The 21,320-nt window shown below is 39.1% G+C and overlaps 1 protein-coding gene across 4 annotated transcripts in view; it reads right to left on the bottom strand.

Annotated features, from left to right (window-relative positions):
- Positions 1 to 49: 49 nt before the first annotated feature.
- tinc (tincar) overlaps positions 50 to 21,320 on the bottom strand; it is a 61,434-nt gene continuing 40,163 nt past the window's right edge. Inside the window, exons 6-14 of one of the 4 annotated variants that reach the window (XM_012367620.2) lie at positions 14,365 to 14,988; positions 13,809 to 13,996; positions 13,089 to 13,282; positions 11,617 to 12,119; positions 11,120 to 11,321; positions 9,680 to 9,812; positions 9,356 to 9,406; positions 8,529 to 8,738; positions 50 to 8,039 (exon numbers count right to left, since the gene is read on the bottom strand). In XM_012367620.2, the coding sequence (XP_012223043.1) occupies positions 6,942 to 8,039; positions 8,529 to 8,738; positions 9,356 to 9,406; positions 9,680 to 9,812; positions 11,120 to 11,321; positions 11,617 to 12,119; positions 13,089 to 13,282; positions 13,809 to 13,996; positions 14,365 to 14,988 (3,203 nt within the window). In that variant the 3' untranslated portion in view covers positions 50 to 6,941. The remainder of the gene's footprint in view (positions 8,040 to 8,528; positions 8,739 to 9,355; positions 9,407 to 9,679; positions 9,813 to 11,119; positions 11,322 to 11,616; positions 12,120 to 13,088; positions 13,283 to 13,808; positions 13,997 to 14,364; positions 14,989 to 21,320) is intronic. The other 3 variants (XM_012367622.2, XM_012367621.2, XM_012367623.2) reach the window with 3 other exon arrangements.

The following is a 21,320-nucleotide window of genomic DNA, read 5'->3' as shown; positions in this document are numbered from 1 at the left end:
TTAATTTCTAAAAGATCGAGGGTTGGGAAATCAAGTATAGCACGCTGCATCGTCGAATAATTTATTTTTATTCTCTTAGTAAATGAATATACAAAGTTTACATTTAGTTTACTGGTTTATACGATGCATTGAATAATATTGATACGTTGTGACGATAATAGTGTCGCTGTTAATAATCGCGCATGTCATTCTTCCCTCTGCTTTTGCTGCGTTCATACATATTCGAGCACGATGGTCAGAACTTGTCGGATCGGTTTTTCAAGCGTAAAAATCAAGGGAAACATACAAAAAATAACGCAGATTCATTCGAAACATGTTACACATCGAATCCCTGTATCAGCCTTTCGTTCTCCCATATTTTCGCCGCTGTACCCGAAAACACACGCGCCACTGAACAGCGATACGAAGCGAACAAAATCGTAGGCGGGGAAAAGAATGTTTCTTAGAATAGGATTGTGTATATAGGCCAGCAACAAATTCCTCGGGAATCGGAAAACTTGCATGAAAAGCCGGATTACGCTTCGGGGCAATCTGGGGATGAATGATGAATTGATAGCAACGAAAATAGGAAATATCGCGAGCGTGATCAACGACAAGCACGTATCGGCACGCTGTGATCTGCTTAATGGAGAAAAATAGAAGGGGAATCACCTTTGGCATCGTGCTCCGTGAGTATTAAGGGCGCGCAAAGCGATAGCGTTTAATCATTTAAATTCGAATAAATACCAAGGCTAATCTAATCAGTCTTTATACAGTTATTCGTACACATTCGCTGTATATGTGTCCGTTTCGCTCGCGCTCTCGCATGCACGCATTCACTCGCATCTCTCCTCACTCGACGCGGCTCTTAATTATTTACAATATTCTTCGGAGGAGTCGTCGATAATAATGACACGTCGATTAAGCGCTCTCTCGTGATTATACACACGTTTTCTGGGACGCGACTCTTTGGAGGGCTCTGACCGGCTCTTTCTTCAATGCTCTCGATGAGGCGCGGAACCAAGGGTTTCGCACGATCAATGATTAAATAACAAAAAAAAAAAAAGATTTTCAGCCAATTTCTCTCTTGGACCTTGGTGTTGCTACATGGACTTCGTTACCTTAACCCGTGATCTTAAATGTTTCACACTCATTCGGATATTCATGAATATTTTCCACCGAACTTTTTATTCTGACTTTATCGGAAAATGTTCTTCATTTCAGATGATGCGATAAAAGAATCAATGGAATTAGATCAATTGATCTGAGTGGAAATAAAAGTATCAAACAGTGTAATTGTTATAAATAGTTATTATATTATCTTTTCTTTGTGCAATTTTCAGTAGTGCTAATTTTTTTACTATAACGTTGTTGTAATTTCACTCGAAATTCGGTATATTATGCGAAGAAATACAGATGAAAGTTTAGTGATACAATTTTTGCCATATTGCAGTTAAAAATACATTCTCGCGAACGGGTTAACGTACGAGCAATACAGGGCTGCGTGTCACGGCAATAGAGATCTCGCTCTTTGCTCCAGAAACGCCTCCGGTGCGGAGCCTTCCTCGACTGCCTATACGGTCACACTACGTCTAGGTTCTAGCCGGATCTAAAACGAATTACGGTCGCTGACACTAGACGGTAAAAAAATATTTCTGCGAGAGGCAGGCTTTTTTTTTTGTATCTGTCGCCGCGCATGTTTCTCGCATATGTCGATGTCAACTACTACGTGATTTTAATTCGCACGCAAGTATAACGAAGCAAAATCATCGAGAACGGGACAGGCGTACTTGCAAAACATTGGTCGCTAAACACAGAAATGCGATATCAAAATTTTCGAAAACTTAAATATCTAATTAAAAATTGTATTTAATAATTTTTCTATTTAATTCCGGATGGGTGGCGCAACAGATAGATTTGAGTTTAGATTCTGAATTGAATTTTACACTGTAAATTTAATTTTATTGGAACTGAAAATACTGTGTCTTGAATGTCACGATGCATGCCCCGTCGTCGACGATAACTATTTTCTATGATGGTCATCGCGATTACGCCGCAACAACGTCCGCCGTTCAGGGTGCAGTTATCAAAAGATAGGTATTTTTCTTTGTGCTACTACGCTGTTGTGTGCATTTCTCAAAAATTGTATCAGTGGCGGTTGCGGCGGCGCGATCAAGAGTGTATCGATTGTGTGATACGCGAGCTTGCGCTATCAGGAATCTCCGTTGAATGCTTCATAAATTATGGAGGCTGCTCGAGGGAGTTAAGCTGTTATCGTTCCTACGATGTTACGATGCTCAAAAGAGCACTGAAAATGTATAAATAAATAATTTTGTATAAACATAATACAGACGATAAAAAATCTATTTTAAATAAATCGAAAAGAATCAATTATAACATTTTAAATTAAATAACTTTGATCCATAAAAAACTTATTTTTCCTTTTATACTTTATAACAAAAAATAAAAAAGTGAAAAGTTTTAGTAAGAAATAAATGTTAATTAAACTACATTTAAATTTAAATAAGAAAAAGTGTGAAATATAATAACAATTCCGAATTAACATCAAGAATATCGTGTATTCTGAAATTGAAAATGTTTAACGAGTGAATTAAAGATAAAGCGACGTTGCAACGAAGATTCCTTGATAACGGACATACCCGTGAATTTTGTGGAAGAAAGTGTCATGCCGAAGCACTTGCATTGAGAAAAATACGTGATTCTAGCGTTAAGTAACTACTTTGAAACAGAATCAAGGGTAGAGAGCACTATTGGAGACTATACAGGACTATGATCAGGAGAGACAGAATAAATCCTTCGAAATTTAGATCCCAAACTCTTCCTACGAAAATTCTGCCGTCCTTTTTTTCCCTCTACTACCGTATTGAAAATAGTCATTAAAAAATATGTTCGTACCGCGTCGGACATTATTAGAGCTCATTGATCATTAAGAAGTCTGGTCCAGCCCTTGATCGATGCTTCACGCTATTGCTTGAGTATTCTCGAAAATGTCTTCGCGAAATGCATGGTCCTTGCGAGATGATATGTACGATCGGCAATGACGAAGCGCTCGATAAATCGTATAAAAGTGTCTGACTTGCCGCTCGTGATCAATTGGTCGATCTCTTGTGCTTTCATAAGTGCTTTTCACATTTTACTAGACAATACGTTCTTGAAAGAATCGAAACTCAAAATTTTGTCTGCACTACGAATCGATAGATCTCGTGAGTGATTCTCGGTAAAAGCCCATGTGAATGTCTAAATCCTGCTAATGTACTGTAATAAAATGGAGTATGTATTCTTTATAGTACCAAGATCAACCATTACAACCCACTTGATTTGCACTCGGATTACTCATCACATTTCTTCGTGTAATACCTTAAGTAAATGGAAAGCGCAGATTTTCCAGAGTAAAACTCCCTACGATTTTCGTGAGCTATTAGTATCTTCGCTTGTATAACAATTTGTAACAGAAGTATTCTACGGATAAGGCTGAGAGCACTACTACCATTTCTAGCACAACTGGAAGATATTGAAAAATACAGATTATTCGGTTTTATATTGCATTGTCACGTGAGAAGTATGAGTCCTGAACAATGTTCCAAGAACGCTCACACTCTCGTTTTATTGTTACAGTCATCTTTCACGGAATGCGTAAAAATCTTTTTCAATCGCAAACATGTCACATGTCATACAATTCTAACACAATTGGTTCATCAATTGCGTTCGTGTCTTCGTAATCGGTGATTACAAAAAAATTTTTTTTCTTTTTTTCGTGTTCATCAAATAAGTGTAATATTTCATTCGCCTCGAAAAAAATGATACGTACAGTTTTATACAAAGTTTGATAATGCATCATAACATATTTGATGCGCAATAATAACATCGATTTAGAAAAATTTTGTAAATTGACATGAATCTCGCACATTACTTGAATAAACATACAAATCAACCGACTCATTTAATAATACTTTTCATTATTACGTACGTTTAATTACGTATTGAGTGAATTATTCATCTCGATTTTAATTGAAGCAACTTCGTTTGTCTAAATTCAACTTATGTTAGTGTTCCTTCTTAGCCTGTCGCAATCTAACAGAAAGCCAATTCGCTGGCTTAATCGAGTTTGCATCTGTTACAAAAAACGAATCCGATTATATTGTTACAAACAATTCAAAATTGACATAAACTGGGCGGATAAACTGATTTCGAGCGTTGAACTCGAATACGATCTTTCTGGAAGAACTGTCGAAAGTACGAGCGTCGAAAATATCACGCGATATTATTACGTTAGATTGCGAGAAAGACTCGAGGATGTGATGCATTTTCGCGAGACCAGCCACTGCCATCACGCGTCTCATAAAGTGATATATAGTCGCGAAAGAACGCAACTTAGCGAACGTATGCTTCTTTCTTATTTTTTTTTTTAAGCATACGCGTACCATAGCGTACGTACAAGTAAATGCTAGGTACGAGTTAAACGAGTACGGTGATTATTTATATTCACGAAAGGACGAAATAACATGGCAGTTGACGAAACAAGTAAATGTAATAGAGATCTGTAGATCTTCAGTAAGTGGCAGTAATTGTTCCTTAAACCACTTGCGACAGACTGCGTTTGTCTGTCTTCTCTTTACGGCGCCCTAACGATTCCTCTGCATACATTTGCAGGCAATTAAATAAATACTCGTTGTACGATTTTAAATAATATCGAACAGACAGAAATCACATGAAAAAGAAAAAGAAATAAAATGTACGCAATTTCGCATGCATCTTGTACAATTCTTTTAACAAAAGAAAGAATATTAGACTGTACAAATGCTCTGCTCGGTATTCATAGATAAATAAATAGCACACATCGTCCTCGCGGTAAATCGCCATCTTAGCTCTTACTCATAAAGTCGAAGGCTATGAGTAATACCTAATTACATAGAATATTTCCATTCCTGCGATTTGAATCGGCATTATTTCGCTAAATTTGCATTCCGATATTATAAATACGTGAAATTGATCCATATTGCTTACGAACGGTCAGGATTTATTTCAGGTGCTTTTCGCATCGGAATTGAAACATGTCGAAATTGTACCGATCCGGTACATTCTTGCCTGTGATATACGTGTGCTTACTAACTTCGATGGCACTGTATAACATTGCAAATCTTACGACACGATTACCATAACATAGCGGGAGATTATGGTACACCGTTATCAGACCACAAGAAGATTTGATGTAATAGTAAATTTTCAATACACCGTAAATCTTATCAAGGCCAAAAATCGCACGACTGCAATTCGCATTACATTTTACAGTATACAATTCATATAAAACCGCTCGCGTGCTATTTCGCACGTAATTTCTAATATTTAAACATATAACTTATAGAACATTCAAACAAACAAACATTGCGACTATAAAAGAAGAAAAAGAAACAAGACCAAAAGCGAATGAGAGAAAAAACGTATTGCGCATAGTTCGAACGTGCAGTTCACGCACGTGAGAGAATGCTTTTCTTCTTTTCGCCTTAATCGCACGTAAGTGACTCGTCAGAGCCGCACTATAAACAAATGATTAGCAATGTACAAATTACATTTTAACAAAATTTACAATTATCGGTAGAAAAGAGATCTTAATTATTGATACAAAAGCGTGAATGCTTATGAAGGAGCGACCCGAGTTTTTTCCCACATTTTCTCTTACAACCGACTATCCTTACTTCACTCTATACACGTATTTTATTTAGGACAACACGATAACTTTTTTTCCATACCTAAAAATGGGATAACTACATTATTCTCACTCTTCCGCCTGCTGACGATTATCATCTCTGTTGTTATCATATATGGCAAAGCGCTGATTTTCCTTTATGTCGAATACCTCCGCCTCGTGAGATAGTAAAATGAAAATGATGATTTTAACTATAAGCGCGCATCGAAAGACGTTTGCGCAAACTCGAGCAGAGGATCTAGTATTATTTATACTTATCGTAATCTGATTTACTTCTCTTTAAACTGCGATATACGTGCGTTACTTATGCATAATTACTTATTGTTGAATGATTCAGGAGTATTTCGCATTAACCAGGATGAAGATTTCTCGATTGAGTACCTATTGTTTCACTATTTATATCACTAACCGTTTCAGATATTTCATTTTATTGCTGCGTGATTAGAGATTAAATGGGATCACAACGTATATAAGATATGTATGTAACGGAATTGTTTTTAATTATAATTATTAATTACGTTCACCATATAATCATTTATACTTTCCGTGCCTTTTTCGACCATTTACCTTGATGCTCGTTCATCGTTTATTCAAACGAGTGGCATTTTTATATATATGCGGCTTTTGTGCAATAAACTACGTTAATATCATAGACACATCTATTTAAATAATCAGGTAAAATCCGATCGACGTGTCGCGTCCGATCAAATTGTAAAAAAATAGAGGTAGCACGTATATTAAGGAATGCCATACATTTATACATTTAACAAATGGCATTTAACGGCAGAAGTGTGATATGTCGTTTCAACTTTAATCCGATATTTCTTCAAATTTCGGTATACGAGATATAAAATATGTGAAAGCTTCCTCTAACGATTCATACCTGGTAATGCAGCATACTAAATACATATTACAATTTTGCCTAAAGATTTATTTCGGAATAAAATATTCATTCACAACTCGTCTCGAGTTCGCGCAAAGAGCTGCTCTCTGTCTGCCTGCTACACTTCTATCGCTCTCACTCACCTGAATAAGCCCTTAAAAGAAATAACGATCGTCAGTGATACATCGTATCTGGAAACTGCGATGCCCGCTTGATATCGTGATTCCAACGACAAAACGTCATTCACGAAAATACTGAGTATCACCTGACGCACTAAAAGGCGGTACGGAGTTCACCAGCATAATTCGGCCGCGCACACGCTTTTAACGCCTAAATCAGCAGTCCTCGCGCATTTTAGTGCGGTAAACACGTGTCGGAGTCCCCGCTACTGGCCATGGAGAAGTTCGCCGAGTCCCGGTCGCTCTGTCTGATCTGCGCGGTGGCCGTGAGCTTGTTGTTGTTCGGTGGCATCTGCGGGAAGGTGTGATGCCCCGGCAGAGCCCAGGGCTGGGTGTGCAGCTGCACCGGCGGGAACCTCTTGACGAACGGATTGTTAGGATTAGCGCTGGCGTTGTGTAGCAGCCTGACACCGTTGTGATGCGACGGCAGCGTCGTGTGCGCCGGCATCGTAGTGTGAACTTGCGGTGGCACGAACGTGTGCTTCGGCACGGAGCCGCAGCTGCCGGTCGAGCCGCCGCTCATGTTCGCTGTGGCCACGCTGTGGGATGACGCGTGAGGCAGCGGCATCGTGGAGCAGTGCGGATACGTGACGATAGGCTGCGTGGGATAGTGCGGCAGGGTCGCCGAGGAAGCCTGTATGCGGATGTCGTTGCTCTCCGTGAAGGAGGTCATCCTCATGTTGGTGGACCGACCAAACGGTTCCTCGTTTGCGTTCAGCGGATCCGTGAGCTTCGCTCTCGAGAGTTTGCGGCGAATTACGACCGTCGCCTCGTTCGGATTCTCGAGGATGACCGCCGGGCAGCCTGAGCCGATCTCGTTGCCGCCGGCAGCGTTGGCGAACGGCGGCACGTGGTTCACGTATTGCGGCGAGGAAAAGGATTGGCTGGTGCTGGGGCGGCTGTTGGGCGGCGAGAAGGTCGTATTTGCCGTAGGCGGTTGCGTGCCTCGCTGAAGGGAGCAGCTGCGCCACTGCTCGCGCGGTTCCTCGCGCGGCTCGCCGGTCAGATCGTCCACGCTGGTCGCTCGACGACCGGTTTGGGAGCTGGTGTGGCTAGCGTTGCTGGCGTTGCTGGCGTTACTATGCACGCCGCTCGACGTCTCGCTGTTGCTGCTGGTGTTGCTGTGGCCGGTGACCGAACCGGCGCCGCCGCCGCCGCTGCCTACCGCGTCCAAAGGTGGTGAATTCGAGGAGTCCGAGCGCGGTGTCAGTTCATCGTGCGGCATTCCCGAATCCGCGCGACGCAGGCATCGCGGCGTTTGTCCACCGTTCATCTGGAAAAAATTGCATAGAAACTATGAGCAAGAACATTTTCTTCGATTAACAGACGAACTGAGTGTAGTTTCTGCGACGTTACACAAGCAACGGGAACATATAACGAGACTTTGGCTACTATGGATATTAGGAGATCATCAATGCAAAGGTTTCAAAATAATTGTCCAAATATACAGATGCTTTTATAAGTATAGTTCTTTTTAACATTTTTAGTTAACTTTTGACACTTTTGGATGTACTGGGATAACATGGAATTGCATGCAAAGTCTTGAGTTGCAAACGATAGACTGAGACTGTCAATGCACAATTCTAAGAACTAACTAAGATTTAACTAAGTTAAATCTTCAACTAGGTTTGATTAAGGTTTAACTAGGTTTCAACTGAACTTTGTTGATCAATTTGGATGCATGGTACATTATTTAACATAATGACAATCTCGCATTTTCGTCTACGTGAACTAGACAATGCGTGGCTAAGGGTGCTAGTACCTGGACATTTGTAGTTAGTGGCGCCGTGACAATATCAGTGGTTGGTGCGGAGGTTGGAGTCGGAGGGGGCAACGGGAGCGGTTCTTCCTCAACGGGATCAGGTAGAGGATCGGGGGTCAGAAGGGGCGAAGGATCACCTTCCGACGGTTGTAGGTCACGATTCGCACTCGCATAGTAAGTCACCTGATCGTCGTTCACGCACTCGAGCAACTGTCAAAAGGCGGCACCGTTAGTAAAACGCAAATGTTATTTGAATGAAGACGAAGTTTTAGTTCCATGCTCAATGATGAAAATGTGAATAACTAAACGTTGAGAAAAATATTTATGTATTTGTGTAAGATCAGTATTGCGACAGAACTGCCAACTATTCATGTCTATAACTGCCAAGCTGTGAGCTGTGTTTTATTATATGTTAAGTGTTTACGATGACACGTCTATCTCTATATGCATATCAATTAAATATAAACTATTTGTGATTCGTTCATTAAAATTATGTTAAAAATTAAATAATAAAAAATAATTATAAGTCTATACTAATAAATTTGTCGCTTTTGTATAATTACTCATACAAAATTTTCATACTTATATGTATATATGAGTATGAAAGCTTATAAATTATATAAGCTGTTTTATGAAATAATTATATATATACTATTTAATAATAATGTTGCAATTATTTAATAAAAATAAATTAACTAACACTTATTGTCTAGTCATTCTAATAAATTTCAGGAATTACAAGATTTGTTAGTGGACAATCGAAACCACACACGCAGTTAATTGATATTACATCAAAAAGTACAGAAAAAAAAATTTTTTTATCTTACATTCCTGAATTTAGGTATACCGTCCCTACGAGTTATCGGCCATCTTTGCCACTGTTAAATGCAAAAAAAATTCTCTAAAATTAAAGTGGCAGGAAGTGCGATAAAAACAGATTCAGAGAGTAAAATAGAACTCGTTGAACAGAAATAGCTCTGTTACATTTTTACTAATAAATAACAATCCCTCAAATCGCAGAGAGATCGATAAACTGTTTTTATAAGAAAAATCATAATTTCTGACAATGAATGTTTGTGAAAGAAAAAAATATAATGATATCCTATAATTCTTTTTTATGTGAAATAACGACTAATTAAAATATAACTTACTTTGTTTTCTTCAGAGGTGGAATCATCGGCCGGATCTAGCGAGGTGACTAGCGGTAATTCGCGTAATGTGGCGTAATCTCCGTCATCATCAGGCCCGCCGTCAGCGACGCCTCGTCTGGCTTTTCCCTTATTACTAGAAATCATTCGAAGCAATTAAACAATGTCTCATGCTTACGTGCGACATAACGATTGCTGAAGAAGATTGAAATAAGGATAGAGAAACGGTGATAGGTGGCTGGATATTAAGCGGAATGGGTATGCACGCAAATAAAATAGAAAAGCTCTGCAATATCTGTACATTAGCACGCATAGTGATAGTAAAGAACTAATCCTTTTTTTAAAAAAGAGATGTTAAGTTATAGATTTTTAAAAATTTATGTGATACTAATTTTTATTGCTTACAATGAGCATTGAAATCTTATATTTTGAACATAGAAATTGCTTCAAATGTAAAAATGTACACATTTAATTCATTTTTATACCTTAAAATCGTACATCATAACATTTGGTAGGTCTAGAATTTAAAAAATGGCGTAGGATGTTAAAATGTACATTTTATTCATTTTTATGGTTTAGAATTTTACATCATAACATTTGGCAGACTTAGAACTTTACTGCGATGCATTAAAATTTTATATTCTAGAATTCTAATCCATTTTTTTTTAAATATAAGATTTCAATGCATCGCAATAAAGGAAATGTACATTCTAAAATTTTAACCTAACAAATATAACATTATAAAGCATAAAAATAAATAAAATATACATTTTAACATTCTAAACCATTTCTTTCTCTAAAATATAAGATTTCAATACATCACAGCAAAGTTCTAACCTTGTTGAATGATATGATATAAGATTCTACAGCATAAAAATGAATAAAATGTATATCAAAATGTTAAAATATACAATTTGTTCATTGTTATGCCTTAGGATCACATATCACATCATTTGATAGACCTAGAACTTTACATTTCCCAAATATATACCCAAAATACTTGAAGATATATATAGAAATACTACATCGATAAAGAATAGAAGAAGCAAGTAGTAGAATAAGAAAGAGCGCAATATTAAACTATATTTAAAGTGAATACTTTGTGCACATAGCGAATTTCAAGAGTTTAGAATTCGATAGTTTCATAAGACAGTTTCGTGCTTTATCGAAATAAAACTCAAGCTTCCCAAAGTATATTGCCATTCGTAATTGATTCGATAAATATTGATTTATCGTGGAAATGCAGAGGGAAAGGAAACTGGTAAATACTGCTACGAATTAATACTGATACCGAAGAATTTAACTTTGTGTTAAGTACTGCAAACACGCTAAGGAATATACGGGTGAAGTGCTACTTGTGTTACAAGTGTAACGTGGGCAGAGTAGTGAAAGCAGTAGAAACAGATACACAAAGACACCAAGAGGAGGGAGGAGGGTAGTTACCGCGAGCCTGACGTACTAGGCAGGTCGTTAAAGGTGACCTTATGCTTGAGCTTCTTGTTCAGCCAACCCTTGTCGGACGTCGGTGCACCGCTGTTGTCGCTCGGGGATTGCGCGGGCGAAGGACGTAATTTCGGCCTAAGCCAGTAGATCTGCTCATCACCGTCAGCCGTCGATTCGCCGTCGACCCCGTCGACGTTTCCGCCTGCAATGGACGCGGAAAAGGATAAATCGCTTTCAGGTATTAGCCGCGCGTACTTTTCATCGATCAGAGTTTAAGCCCCGCGGCTCGTTCCATTTTATGCCCGGCGGCGTGCATTCGTTGTCTTCTCGACTTCAAATCAAACAAAAAGCGAACGCTACTGTGAAAGCCAATTTTAGTACGGCAATGTATTTCGCGCAAAGAGTCAATTCAATCTTTCAAAAAATGCTGGAGCAAAAGGCGAGGTGTGCATATTTACGGAAGACAAAAATTCGAATTATATTCAATATTCAATTACCTTGCGATCGAGCCTTCTTCTCCATAGCAGCCTTCTGTATCACGTTCATGATAGCCCTCTTCGGCGAGGTGTCGGCGATAGTGTAAGTCCTGCCGTTATCGACGATAAGCAAAGGCGCGCTGGTGCCGTCGTCGTCGTCCTTGGCCGACAGCAGATCGACGTCGGTCACGAGTTTCATCGACCTCGCGGACCTCACGGTGGCGCGACCGATGGTCACGCGCATCTTGAACGTCCAGCGTTGCTTGATGGTAAGGATTATCCAGAGGAGCAGCCAGAGAAGGAGGTGGAGTATCACGCCGATGATGCAGGCGAGGATCGCGCCGTCCAGACTGCCGCGATACACTACCGTGTAATCGTACAGCAGCGGCGCGCCACAAATCGAGATCGCCAGGAATACGACGAGCGCGGCGCAGTGTGGCAGGTAGACCCAGCCGTTGCCCTCGCGGCCGTCCCTCAACAGGATCACGCGACGCTCGCGTTCCTGATTCAGGAAAGCGGTGAACCTACGCATCGCGCGGCGTATAATTAGTTGATGCGAAGCGAGAGAGATGACGAGCGAGAATATTTCGACAGTTTCGCTGGGAATCGCGAGCTGATTTTAACGAATCGAAAAACGAATATAAAAACAAGCAAAAAGCGATACAAAACTGTTAATTTATTTTAGCTCTTGACCGTTTTTTTCCGGAAAATAATTCTCTAATTTTGAAGAGAATAAAAAAAAAAAAAAAATCGGTTTTGCGTTATATAATACAGTGAAAAATTGTTCTTTATATATCTTAGATGAGATTAAACTTATTGTTATATCTTTTAATTCTTTGTCTACTATAGACTACTTCTGCGCTCTTTAAATTAAATTGAAACTTTACTTCTTTTAAAGTCGGTAAGAGATACCCTGTGGTACCGGCGAGATTGTTAATTGCTATCCTTTGTTACATGGTATGGGAAGTCGAGAAAGGAGGATTGAAACGTATTAAGGAAACCATTGAGTTTTATACTGAATAATGATAGTATCGGGGAGGGTATACGTCTGTCTGTCTTACGCGTATAAGTGCTGTTTCAAATTAGCAAGTCAAATAAAAGCGATAAATGGAAAGTAAAATTTACGAGGTCGTTGAATTCTGCAGTAAAAATGCTTTCGCGCACAACTAGAAGACTGAAGCGCGAAATTCAGCGCGAGAGACGTATTAACGCATATAATGAATAAATGTAGCGACTCCACGTTTTAAAGCGGTGTGTTAAAAATGTTCTATGAAAAAAATTAACCGATAAGAATCTGGTATAGCGCGCAGTCCGCACGCATTCCGCTCTTCAGAGCAAACTCATTTATTACTCCGATCTGATAAGAGAGCGGATGGGCTAGATAATTTTCTTTGCGAAAAAAAAAGACCCCGGCAGGTAATCTCAGCTGGAGTTTAATCGATGAGGCAGACTTGGACAACAAGCCTGCCGTGCATAACACGCTAAATATTTACCTGCCGTGAGCGTAGAAGTACATGACCATGCTGGAACAGAGCACCAGGAAAGACGAGAGAGCGAAGAGCACGAGGGTCACGGGAGGATCCAGCAGAAAGTAGGAGTCTCCGAATATTGTCGAGATTGTACTGGTCGTCGCTACGGTGCGATGCCGAAGAAGCGGCAGGGCTTTTAACGCGCCTACCACCTGGACCTGTTAAATGCATATTTCATGATTAGATATATGTTTTTAAAGTACGGATGAATCTTGAACAGCCTAGATATAAATCTTCAAGATTATTACTGTTCCAATTTCGATGCTTAACAGCGTGTTAAATTATTCTTCTTTCTTGACAGAAAGAAATTAGATGGAAGTTTAATTTTATTTAAGCATGAAATTGAGAGATTATTCTTTCGGAGTAATATCGGAAAGTAATATGTATATAATTATAAAGCAAGAATATAAATCTCCAAGATTATTGCTGTTCCAGTTTCGATAACCACTTTATACTTTATTTTCCAACTTTCGAATTTCTTTTTCAACTGTACAAATCAATTTTTCCCGCACAAGACGATCTTATTTCGTAATGTATTTTCCGAGATTTCCGACGTTTACCGGATTCTTAGCGTTTTATTAAGTTTCTTGGAGTATCCGCAAGAGTGGCGTATTCGGGCCGACTGAGACGTACCGAAGTTTCTCCGCGAGTTTTAACTGGCATCGAATACTTTGCGTTGCTTACCTTATAAAGGACGGACATTCCGGCGTAAGCCAGCAGACTCTGCGCTGAATTTATGACCAGTTGCAGACTGAAAATTGTACCCAATGCTTTGTTGCACGACCAGAAGACGGCGGGATACCTTACCGAGTAGACGCCGAGCGCGGCGGCGTAATTCAGATATTCCAGAGTAATCGGACCATATGATTCGGCTAAAAAACGGAATACGTGGCTTGTAAATAATCCTGTTTTACAACGAGCGGATATATTCGCGATATATTCGTTCCATTGCGGCGGAAGTGAAATCTCGCTCTCAGCGCAAATATTTTATAAGATATTATGAAAAATGTGCCGCTCTTTTTCCACTTGTTTTGTCAATGGCTTCATAATTTTTTCATGCGGCCATTATGATGAAATAGAATGCTCTTCCGTTCCCATTTAGTGGCTTTAATAATTATTTTTACAATGTGTGCATTTATCAATCTTCGTTCTAAGGATTTCTCCCGCGTTTTTACTTTGAAATAATTTCCAAAATAAAATCGTAATTAAGTAGAACAATGTAGATCCACGACCGGCTTACCTGTTTGAAGTTCTAGATTCAAATTCTCGGGATGGTCAAGATCCGCTAGGCTGTTCATCGTCAACGACATACTCTGAGCCGTCATGTTTCCGACGGCTCTGGAAGATCTCGTCGTTGTGGATATCCTGGTGAGATTCTTCGCCTTTGACCTCTTCGAATTACTGCTCTTAGTGAAGGTTCTCGCGGTCGGACGTCTCGCGGTGTTGTTCTTCGGCAACATTGTTGTTTTCGAGATCGTCGAAGTCGTTTCGGTGCTCGTAGCAGTAGTAGTAGTAGCAGTGGTAGTAGTTTTGCCGGAAGTTGTACCGGGACTCGGAGTAGTGGTTCGAGACAAAGGTGGATCTGTGACGATTGGGTGGAGAATAGTCGAGAACGTGGTAGTTGTCTCGCCGACGTGAGTCTCGACAACATCCGGAAGCGCCATGTTTGTTAGACCGGGTGTCGAAGTGGTAAACTCGTCGAGGTTCTCATTAATGCCTTCTTCTGGGGTCAGAGTTAAGAAAGGTTGTGGCGTCACCGAGCCGGTCAGGGAGCTTAAGTTGCCGATCGGGTTCATGAAGCTTAATAATACTAGACGATCGCGATGTATTACTATCCAGTCCAAATCGGTTCTCCATATTGCATCTGTAACGAAATAACAAAATGTCTATTTGAGTGCGATAACATATAAAGCACTCGCTGTACGTTTAATCATATAATTTGAATTTTTATGTATATTTAAATATTTTCTTTATATCTCGCATTAAAATTCTCGCTTGGTTATTTTTATGCATCTTATATGCAATCTTATATATAGGGAATTTTCTAATAATATGCGATTGTTCAAGTTCAATGACAGTGCATGAAAGTCACTGCAAGTTCAATTTATCTCAAATATTTTTACAATTTTGTTTCGTATATAAATGCAGAATTTTATAAAATTTGTCTGAGTTTTCCTTTCTTAATACGTCGCTGTCAATTTCCGGGTTTTATCTTTTTGTGAGATGCGACTCAATTCAATTATCCTTCAGCCACTTGGCTGGACGAGTTTTTTTTTTGCAATATCCTGCTTTATAACCGGCTTTATTGCATATAGTAAAGCAGCGGTGAGCTTGAAAAGGGACAATGGCAGAGCACGGAACGTTCCTTCGATCGAGTGACCCTTGAAAGAGTCTCCTCGCAGAGTGTTCCAGAAGAGATAAGTGTCGTCGTGGCCATCGGTTCGTGTCGGTTTGTTTGATTATGGTATTTGGTCAACGCTGAATATCCGGTTTATTCGCGAATAAATGAAAATTGATATGTTATAATTAAAAATGACATAAATATTGTAATAATACTTACAATTAAAAAATTTTATATTAATATTAAATGTTAATAATACAAAAAGAATAATTATAAACATAAAACAATAAATGTAGATTTATCCAATTGTTTTTTAGCTCCATAAATACTCTTTTATAAAGCAATAATGTAACTACACTTTTTAACGCAATGCTGTAGAATTCGCAATTAAATTTTACTCTCACTAGTTTGTACTCACTAAATTTTCACTTGCCACCTTTCACGGAAGCGGTTTGAAAAAAAAGCTCTGAATAAATATTGAAGTGTAAAAGAAAATACCAATACATCGATTTCCTGTCTGAAACAATTCGCTCCCCCTCTTTTTCTTGCATCGATAAGTTCTTTTTTCTTCCTCAGCGCGATTTATCGTAAGATGCTCCTTAGGTTCTCTCAAGTTTCGTTTTTGTCTTGATTTGTTTCTTATTGGCTCCGCTTTCTTTCCTGCCGCTTTTAGTCGCTTTTGAACTTCGCGTGACTATTATCGATTTCATTGAACCGCAATCGCGAGGCAGTATTTTATTCTCTTTTATCTTGAATAACAGGTATAATCGAAACGAGTGACTTTTGAAGCACCCGCATAATATGTAACAAAGCAATTTTTATGTTTACAAAAAAACAATCATGTTCTCTCACAATTAAAATTTCAGTAGTTGAGTATGCTAAAATATGCATGAATTTCTACTAAATAATTAAAACGTCAAAATTAAGAATAGAGCATTAATTTAAATAGCGCAAAATTTTGTAAACCCTATTTCAATTTTTATAGCTTCGTAGACATAATATTTTTATATGATGAAAGAATTAATTCACTCTTTTCATTATCATTGCATCTAAAATGTGATATGTCATCGGATATACGATCGTCCATTATGAATTGATCTTTTCTTGCATAAAATTCATCTCGCTAATATCCTATACATATGAGAAATATGAACCTAGCATTGAATTAATTTTATCGCCGGCGGAAAATTAAATCTGTCCGTCTCAGTAATTGGTTTTAGTTAATGAGCCCTCGACGGTACTTTGCCGTCTGACGCAATATTCGTTCGAATATAATATTGCAACAATATCGGCAATCCACCGTTTCACAATGAATAATTATATTTTAATTATATTTCCGCCAATGCCAATTGAATAATGGGATTAATAGATTTCTTTACGACAAATTTTAATTCGAATAAAAGTAGAAAACGATAGATTATACAGTTAATGAGCTTTCGTATGCTTATTGAAGCTTGAAAACTTCAGTACTTTTTAATTAGAAATTGTATTTGATAAGATAAAGGATTAATATAATTCACGTAAATACACGCAGAACAATACACATTAGCTAATGAGTTTATAAATTTATAATAAATAAATTGTTTGCCGATGTTGTTGGTGCAATACAGATAAAATGTAACTTAATAAAAGAGAGGAATAATTACGTAAATAATAAAATAAATATTACATATTTTACAGATAAGAAAAATATTTAGAATGCTTAATTTTGCTTTTGTAATTTGTGTATGCCATTAAGTGTAATGCTATATTACATTTAAATCTCGGAAATTGTCGGATGTAGCAGATTAAAATGCGCGTAAACCATCGAGATTCCACGTGCCCGCCCGAGCGTTCGCAATTCTCTCACAAATAGACGCACAACGATGAATGCTGAGAGAGCAAAAATCACGCGGGAAACTCAGTCGAAGGTAGAAAATCGTGCTTAATTGACCGTCCCTTACGATCTGCCCGCCCACCCCTCCACCACGGGGTTCGAAATATTTTTAGCCTTGGAATACAGCGTAATTACAGCCAAGGGATTAAACTTCTCTCAACATCCGACGCACCTCGCCCCGTCCTTCACCGCCGAGGTTCCGCATCCTCAGTATCTTTAATCCCGCCGGGGATGACGTAGGAAGGGGTTAAGCCGCGAGAAGGACAAAAATGCGGGTATCCTGCAGCCTTAAGTCAGATTACGTCGCTTTCATTCGACCTTCCTTGTAGCGGCAAGCGCCACCTGGCAATGATTAATTGCGCGAAATATTGCGCCCAAAAGGAAAACAAATCGCAAAAAATGTGTTATAACAAACTGACAGCGTTATTGATAATAATGCTGATATAAAAGAGAAAAGTTTGCCTATCAAATTATTTAACGGCAATAAACTTCGTTCGTAAACATTTTTACGGCTGAATAAAATTCTTAAAAAAATATAATAAAACACTAATACGTCCACTTTAAGCCAAGAGGTTGTTTCAACTTCGAAATTTCTAAAAGTACGTATATAGAAAGCCACGGAGAAACCATCTTTTATTCGAAGTTACTTCACCATATATCTGGTGCGTCAATAGCAAGGAAGAAGTACAGTTGTTCCTCTTCAAAAGACTTTTGAAGAGGAAGAAGAACAATTCTGCCTCTTCAGACAGACTTCTTTTTCTTCAGGCAGACGACAGAGCGATTTTCTTATAATAACTACATCCGTTGTATACCGTGGTAGCACGTGTGTTATGCATGAGAAAACAATCGTCTAAGATTGCGCGAAAATTTGATCTGGAAATTGCAGTTAACGTTTTAACGGTGGTGCGAGCGAGACGAAGCGCTTCAGTTAATTAAAGTATATATCGGTTGGCACAGCATATTAAAATATGTGGACAAAAACAACTGCGCGCATCAATGACTTCATTATGAATTTACCAATTCGACCGTGTAATTCTATTACATAACGATTGCAGGCAGTGAAATTTGCATTCTTGGATGGTCATATTTAATCGACTGGTTTCGCATATTTAATGGCTTATGAAACCACATCGCCGCGTATTTCGAGCATTTTCTGCTTTTGTCATAAAGTTTTCATTGTTTCGAGCTTGTTTGTTGTTTATTGGGATGTGGCGTCGCGTTTCCACAACAATATCGCATTAACAAGCATATGCGTCCTTCGTTTATGTAACTATTATTTACAAGATACTTGCATATAGCGGACACGTCCAGAGATCTCGCATTATTATTGTTGAATCAACCTGAATTTTTGGATTAATAAAATCGAATAAATATCTAATTAATTAATGTGTCAATTGATTTATGACAAAATATTAACTACAAATTCAAATATTCTCTTTCTTTCACCGTTGCATGGTTTACATCGCGACATAAATGCAACTAAATTGCATTATAAAATTCAAAGTGTATTTAACATTATTCCGAAGACAATACATAAAAAATTAGATTCGCGGAGGTCAAAAGTTTTTGCTACGGACGCTCCCGCGGAATATAGATTCCAATCGTGACTTACAACTTTTCTGCGCGTCGGATACGACTGGTCGAACCGCTAACGGTCACGTTCAAGTTCATGAATAGGAGAGTGCAACGTCGAGGCGGAGGGTAGCTGCCGGCAGGTTGCAGCAACTCCTGACCCCCAGGCACCCACCCACTCTTCTCGCGCTGTCGACGAGAGGAGAGGAGGGTCACGACAGTGACCTTTGTAATGGCGTTATCGCGCGCCGACTCGGTATTCCGGCTCGATAGACAAAAGTACCGTGACCGCTCGCGTTACAACGTGCCGATCGTACGGCGTCTTTGTAACCAAATGACTTCTGTGTCGGCGATGCATTAACGCTGCGCGCGAACGCGCTTCACGAAAAGGCGAAGGCCGTGGAATATGTCGATGTTTATCATTCATCGGTCATATCTCTAATTATGTAGCGCACTTTGTACTTTGAAAATAAACAAGGCTGCATAAAAAAAGTGCACAATAAAAAGTTGCGATGTTCGCGATAGTGTATTCTCGCCTTGAGCTGATTGTAAATAGACAAAAAAAAATAAAAATATAAGAAAATAAATGAGAGAATAAAATATAAGATATATGCACTTTATATCATACATAAATTACGAATAATTTGCGAATAAACGAACATTTTGGAGAAAAATTTTATAGGTTTTTTGGCGACATAAAAAAATGATACGTGGATCATATGATATTCCGTACAAACAAACGTTTCCAATCAGCGATGCCATTTTTAAGTCGATCACTTCGCTGTTTAAAAATTATTCACGTTCAAGCAAGTACGCGGATAATGTATTGTTGAAGCGTGTTATTGGCATTATCGTTCGTGTGATGTTCCCGCGTGCGAACGATCTACCACGCAGAGCGGTAATGATAACACGATGCATATTTTACAGGATATCGGGCGTTGGAGGAATTGCCCATGAAACATGTGCGCGGCATTTGAGTCTATGAATATGAGATGCGGCATCGGGAGGTGCACTTGCGTTGTGCAAATGTGCGTATACGATGAGCACATGACATCTTGCGTTCATTTTCATGATGTGAAAGGCATGTTGATTATGATTGAGTGTAAATGTAAAAAACCGATTGATGAACTTAAACGCAGATTTTAGCCACCGATAAAAGTGACATATATTAATACCGATGTTCCTATCCTATTTTTACTGGAAGTAGAATGATTAATTAATAAGCAAAAAAAAAAAAAAAAAACAAAAGATAAACTGTATTAAAGAAAATTGTATTAACAGCGCAAATGTGTATCTAAGCGAACAAACGATATAAGAAATTTACTTTTATTTTTATTATTTGTTTTAAATACTTAATAAATATTATTCAAGTATTTTTGTCACAGTCAATTTCTGTTAACTGTAATGTTTCGGCAGAAGTTTTATATTTTTCGCGAGCTACAAGCGTTCGCCAGTCCGCGAAGAAGAGGGTCGCGAGGCAAGCCGAGATGCGATCGCCTGACAATTACGTTTCCGATTTCGCCGCTTGCGCGTGAGCGAGCATCACACAGCTCATAAACCACCGCCATATCCTGGCACTTCCGACCGTGCGCGGTGCAACGCCCCGTGTGCGGGATGCGTTCAACTAAATCACCGATAATGAAATTGCGTAGCAAGCTGGGCGATAGGCTTTCGAGCGTGTTGTTGGCGTGTCGACCGCGATAGGCAGGTGGCCCCCGTAGGTGCAATCGGTCGGCAGGTCGATCCGGAAGACGGGGCGGCGGCGGACGGCGGTAAGGGCGTGCGGGAGGAAAAGGGCGGAGTCGGTCGTAATTTTATGTAAACTAATTACGCGTTAATTCGGTTATGGTCAACGTGCGCGGAATAGAGCTGTCAGGCGAGCGCGCTGCAATCAACCCCGCAAGGGACAGCGCAGGGCAAACAGAATCAGCGGGGACGGAAGCGAAGAAAAGCAAGAGCCAGTACCCGAGGACAGAGAACGATCCCGTTGAAGCGCGGCTCCCGGTTCGCCGTTCTTGTCGCTTCGCTCCCCGCACTCATTTCCGTCTCGCGAGCGCACGGGAAAACGGAGAGAAATAATCGTTTATAATTCACGACAGCTACAGTTACTTATTAAAATTTTTTTGTTCATTCATCCCGCAACTTCCTGGTGTCTTGTGAGAGGATTTTCTGTCTGAGAAATGATCGCGTCGGGAAACTCATCAAAAATTATTCAAATTTTCATTATTTTTAGTACTCAGGCGGAATTTCGATTGGCTCAGAATTTTATTTAATGCGCTCTTCCATCCAATGTGTTAATTAATAAAAATCTATTTACTTTTAGATTCATATTAATATCCGGTTATTACAAAAATGTTACATATACTTTTTTCTTTGAATTAATTATTATATAAATTAATATTTATTC

The sequence above is a fragment of the Linepithema humile genome, chromosome 4 (genome assembly GCF_040581485.1).
Source record: "Linepithema humile isolate Giens D197 chromosome 4, Lhum_UNIL_v1.0, whole genome shotgun sequence".
NCBI classification, from domain to species: Eukaryota; Metazoa; Arthropoda; class Insecta; order Hymenoptera; family Formicidae; genus Linepithema; species Linepithema humile.
Note: the sequence above shows the minus strand (reverse complement) of the source record. Positions and strands in the feature narration are given on the sequence as shown.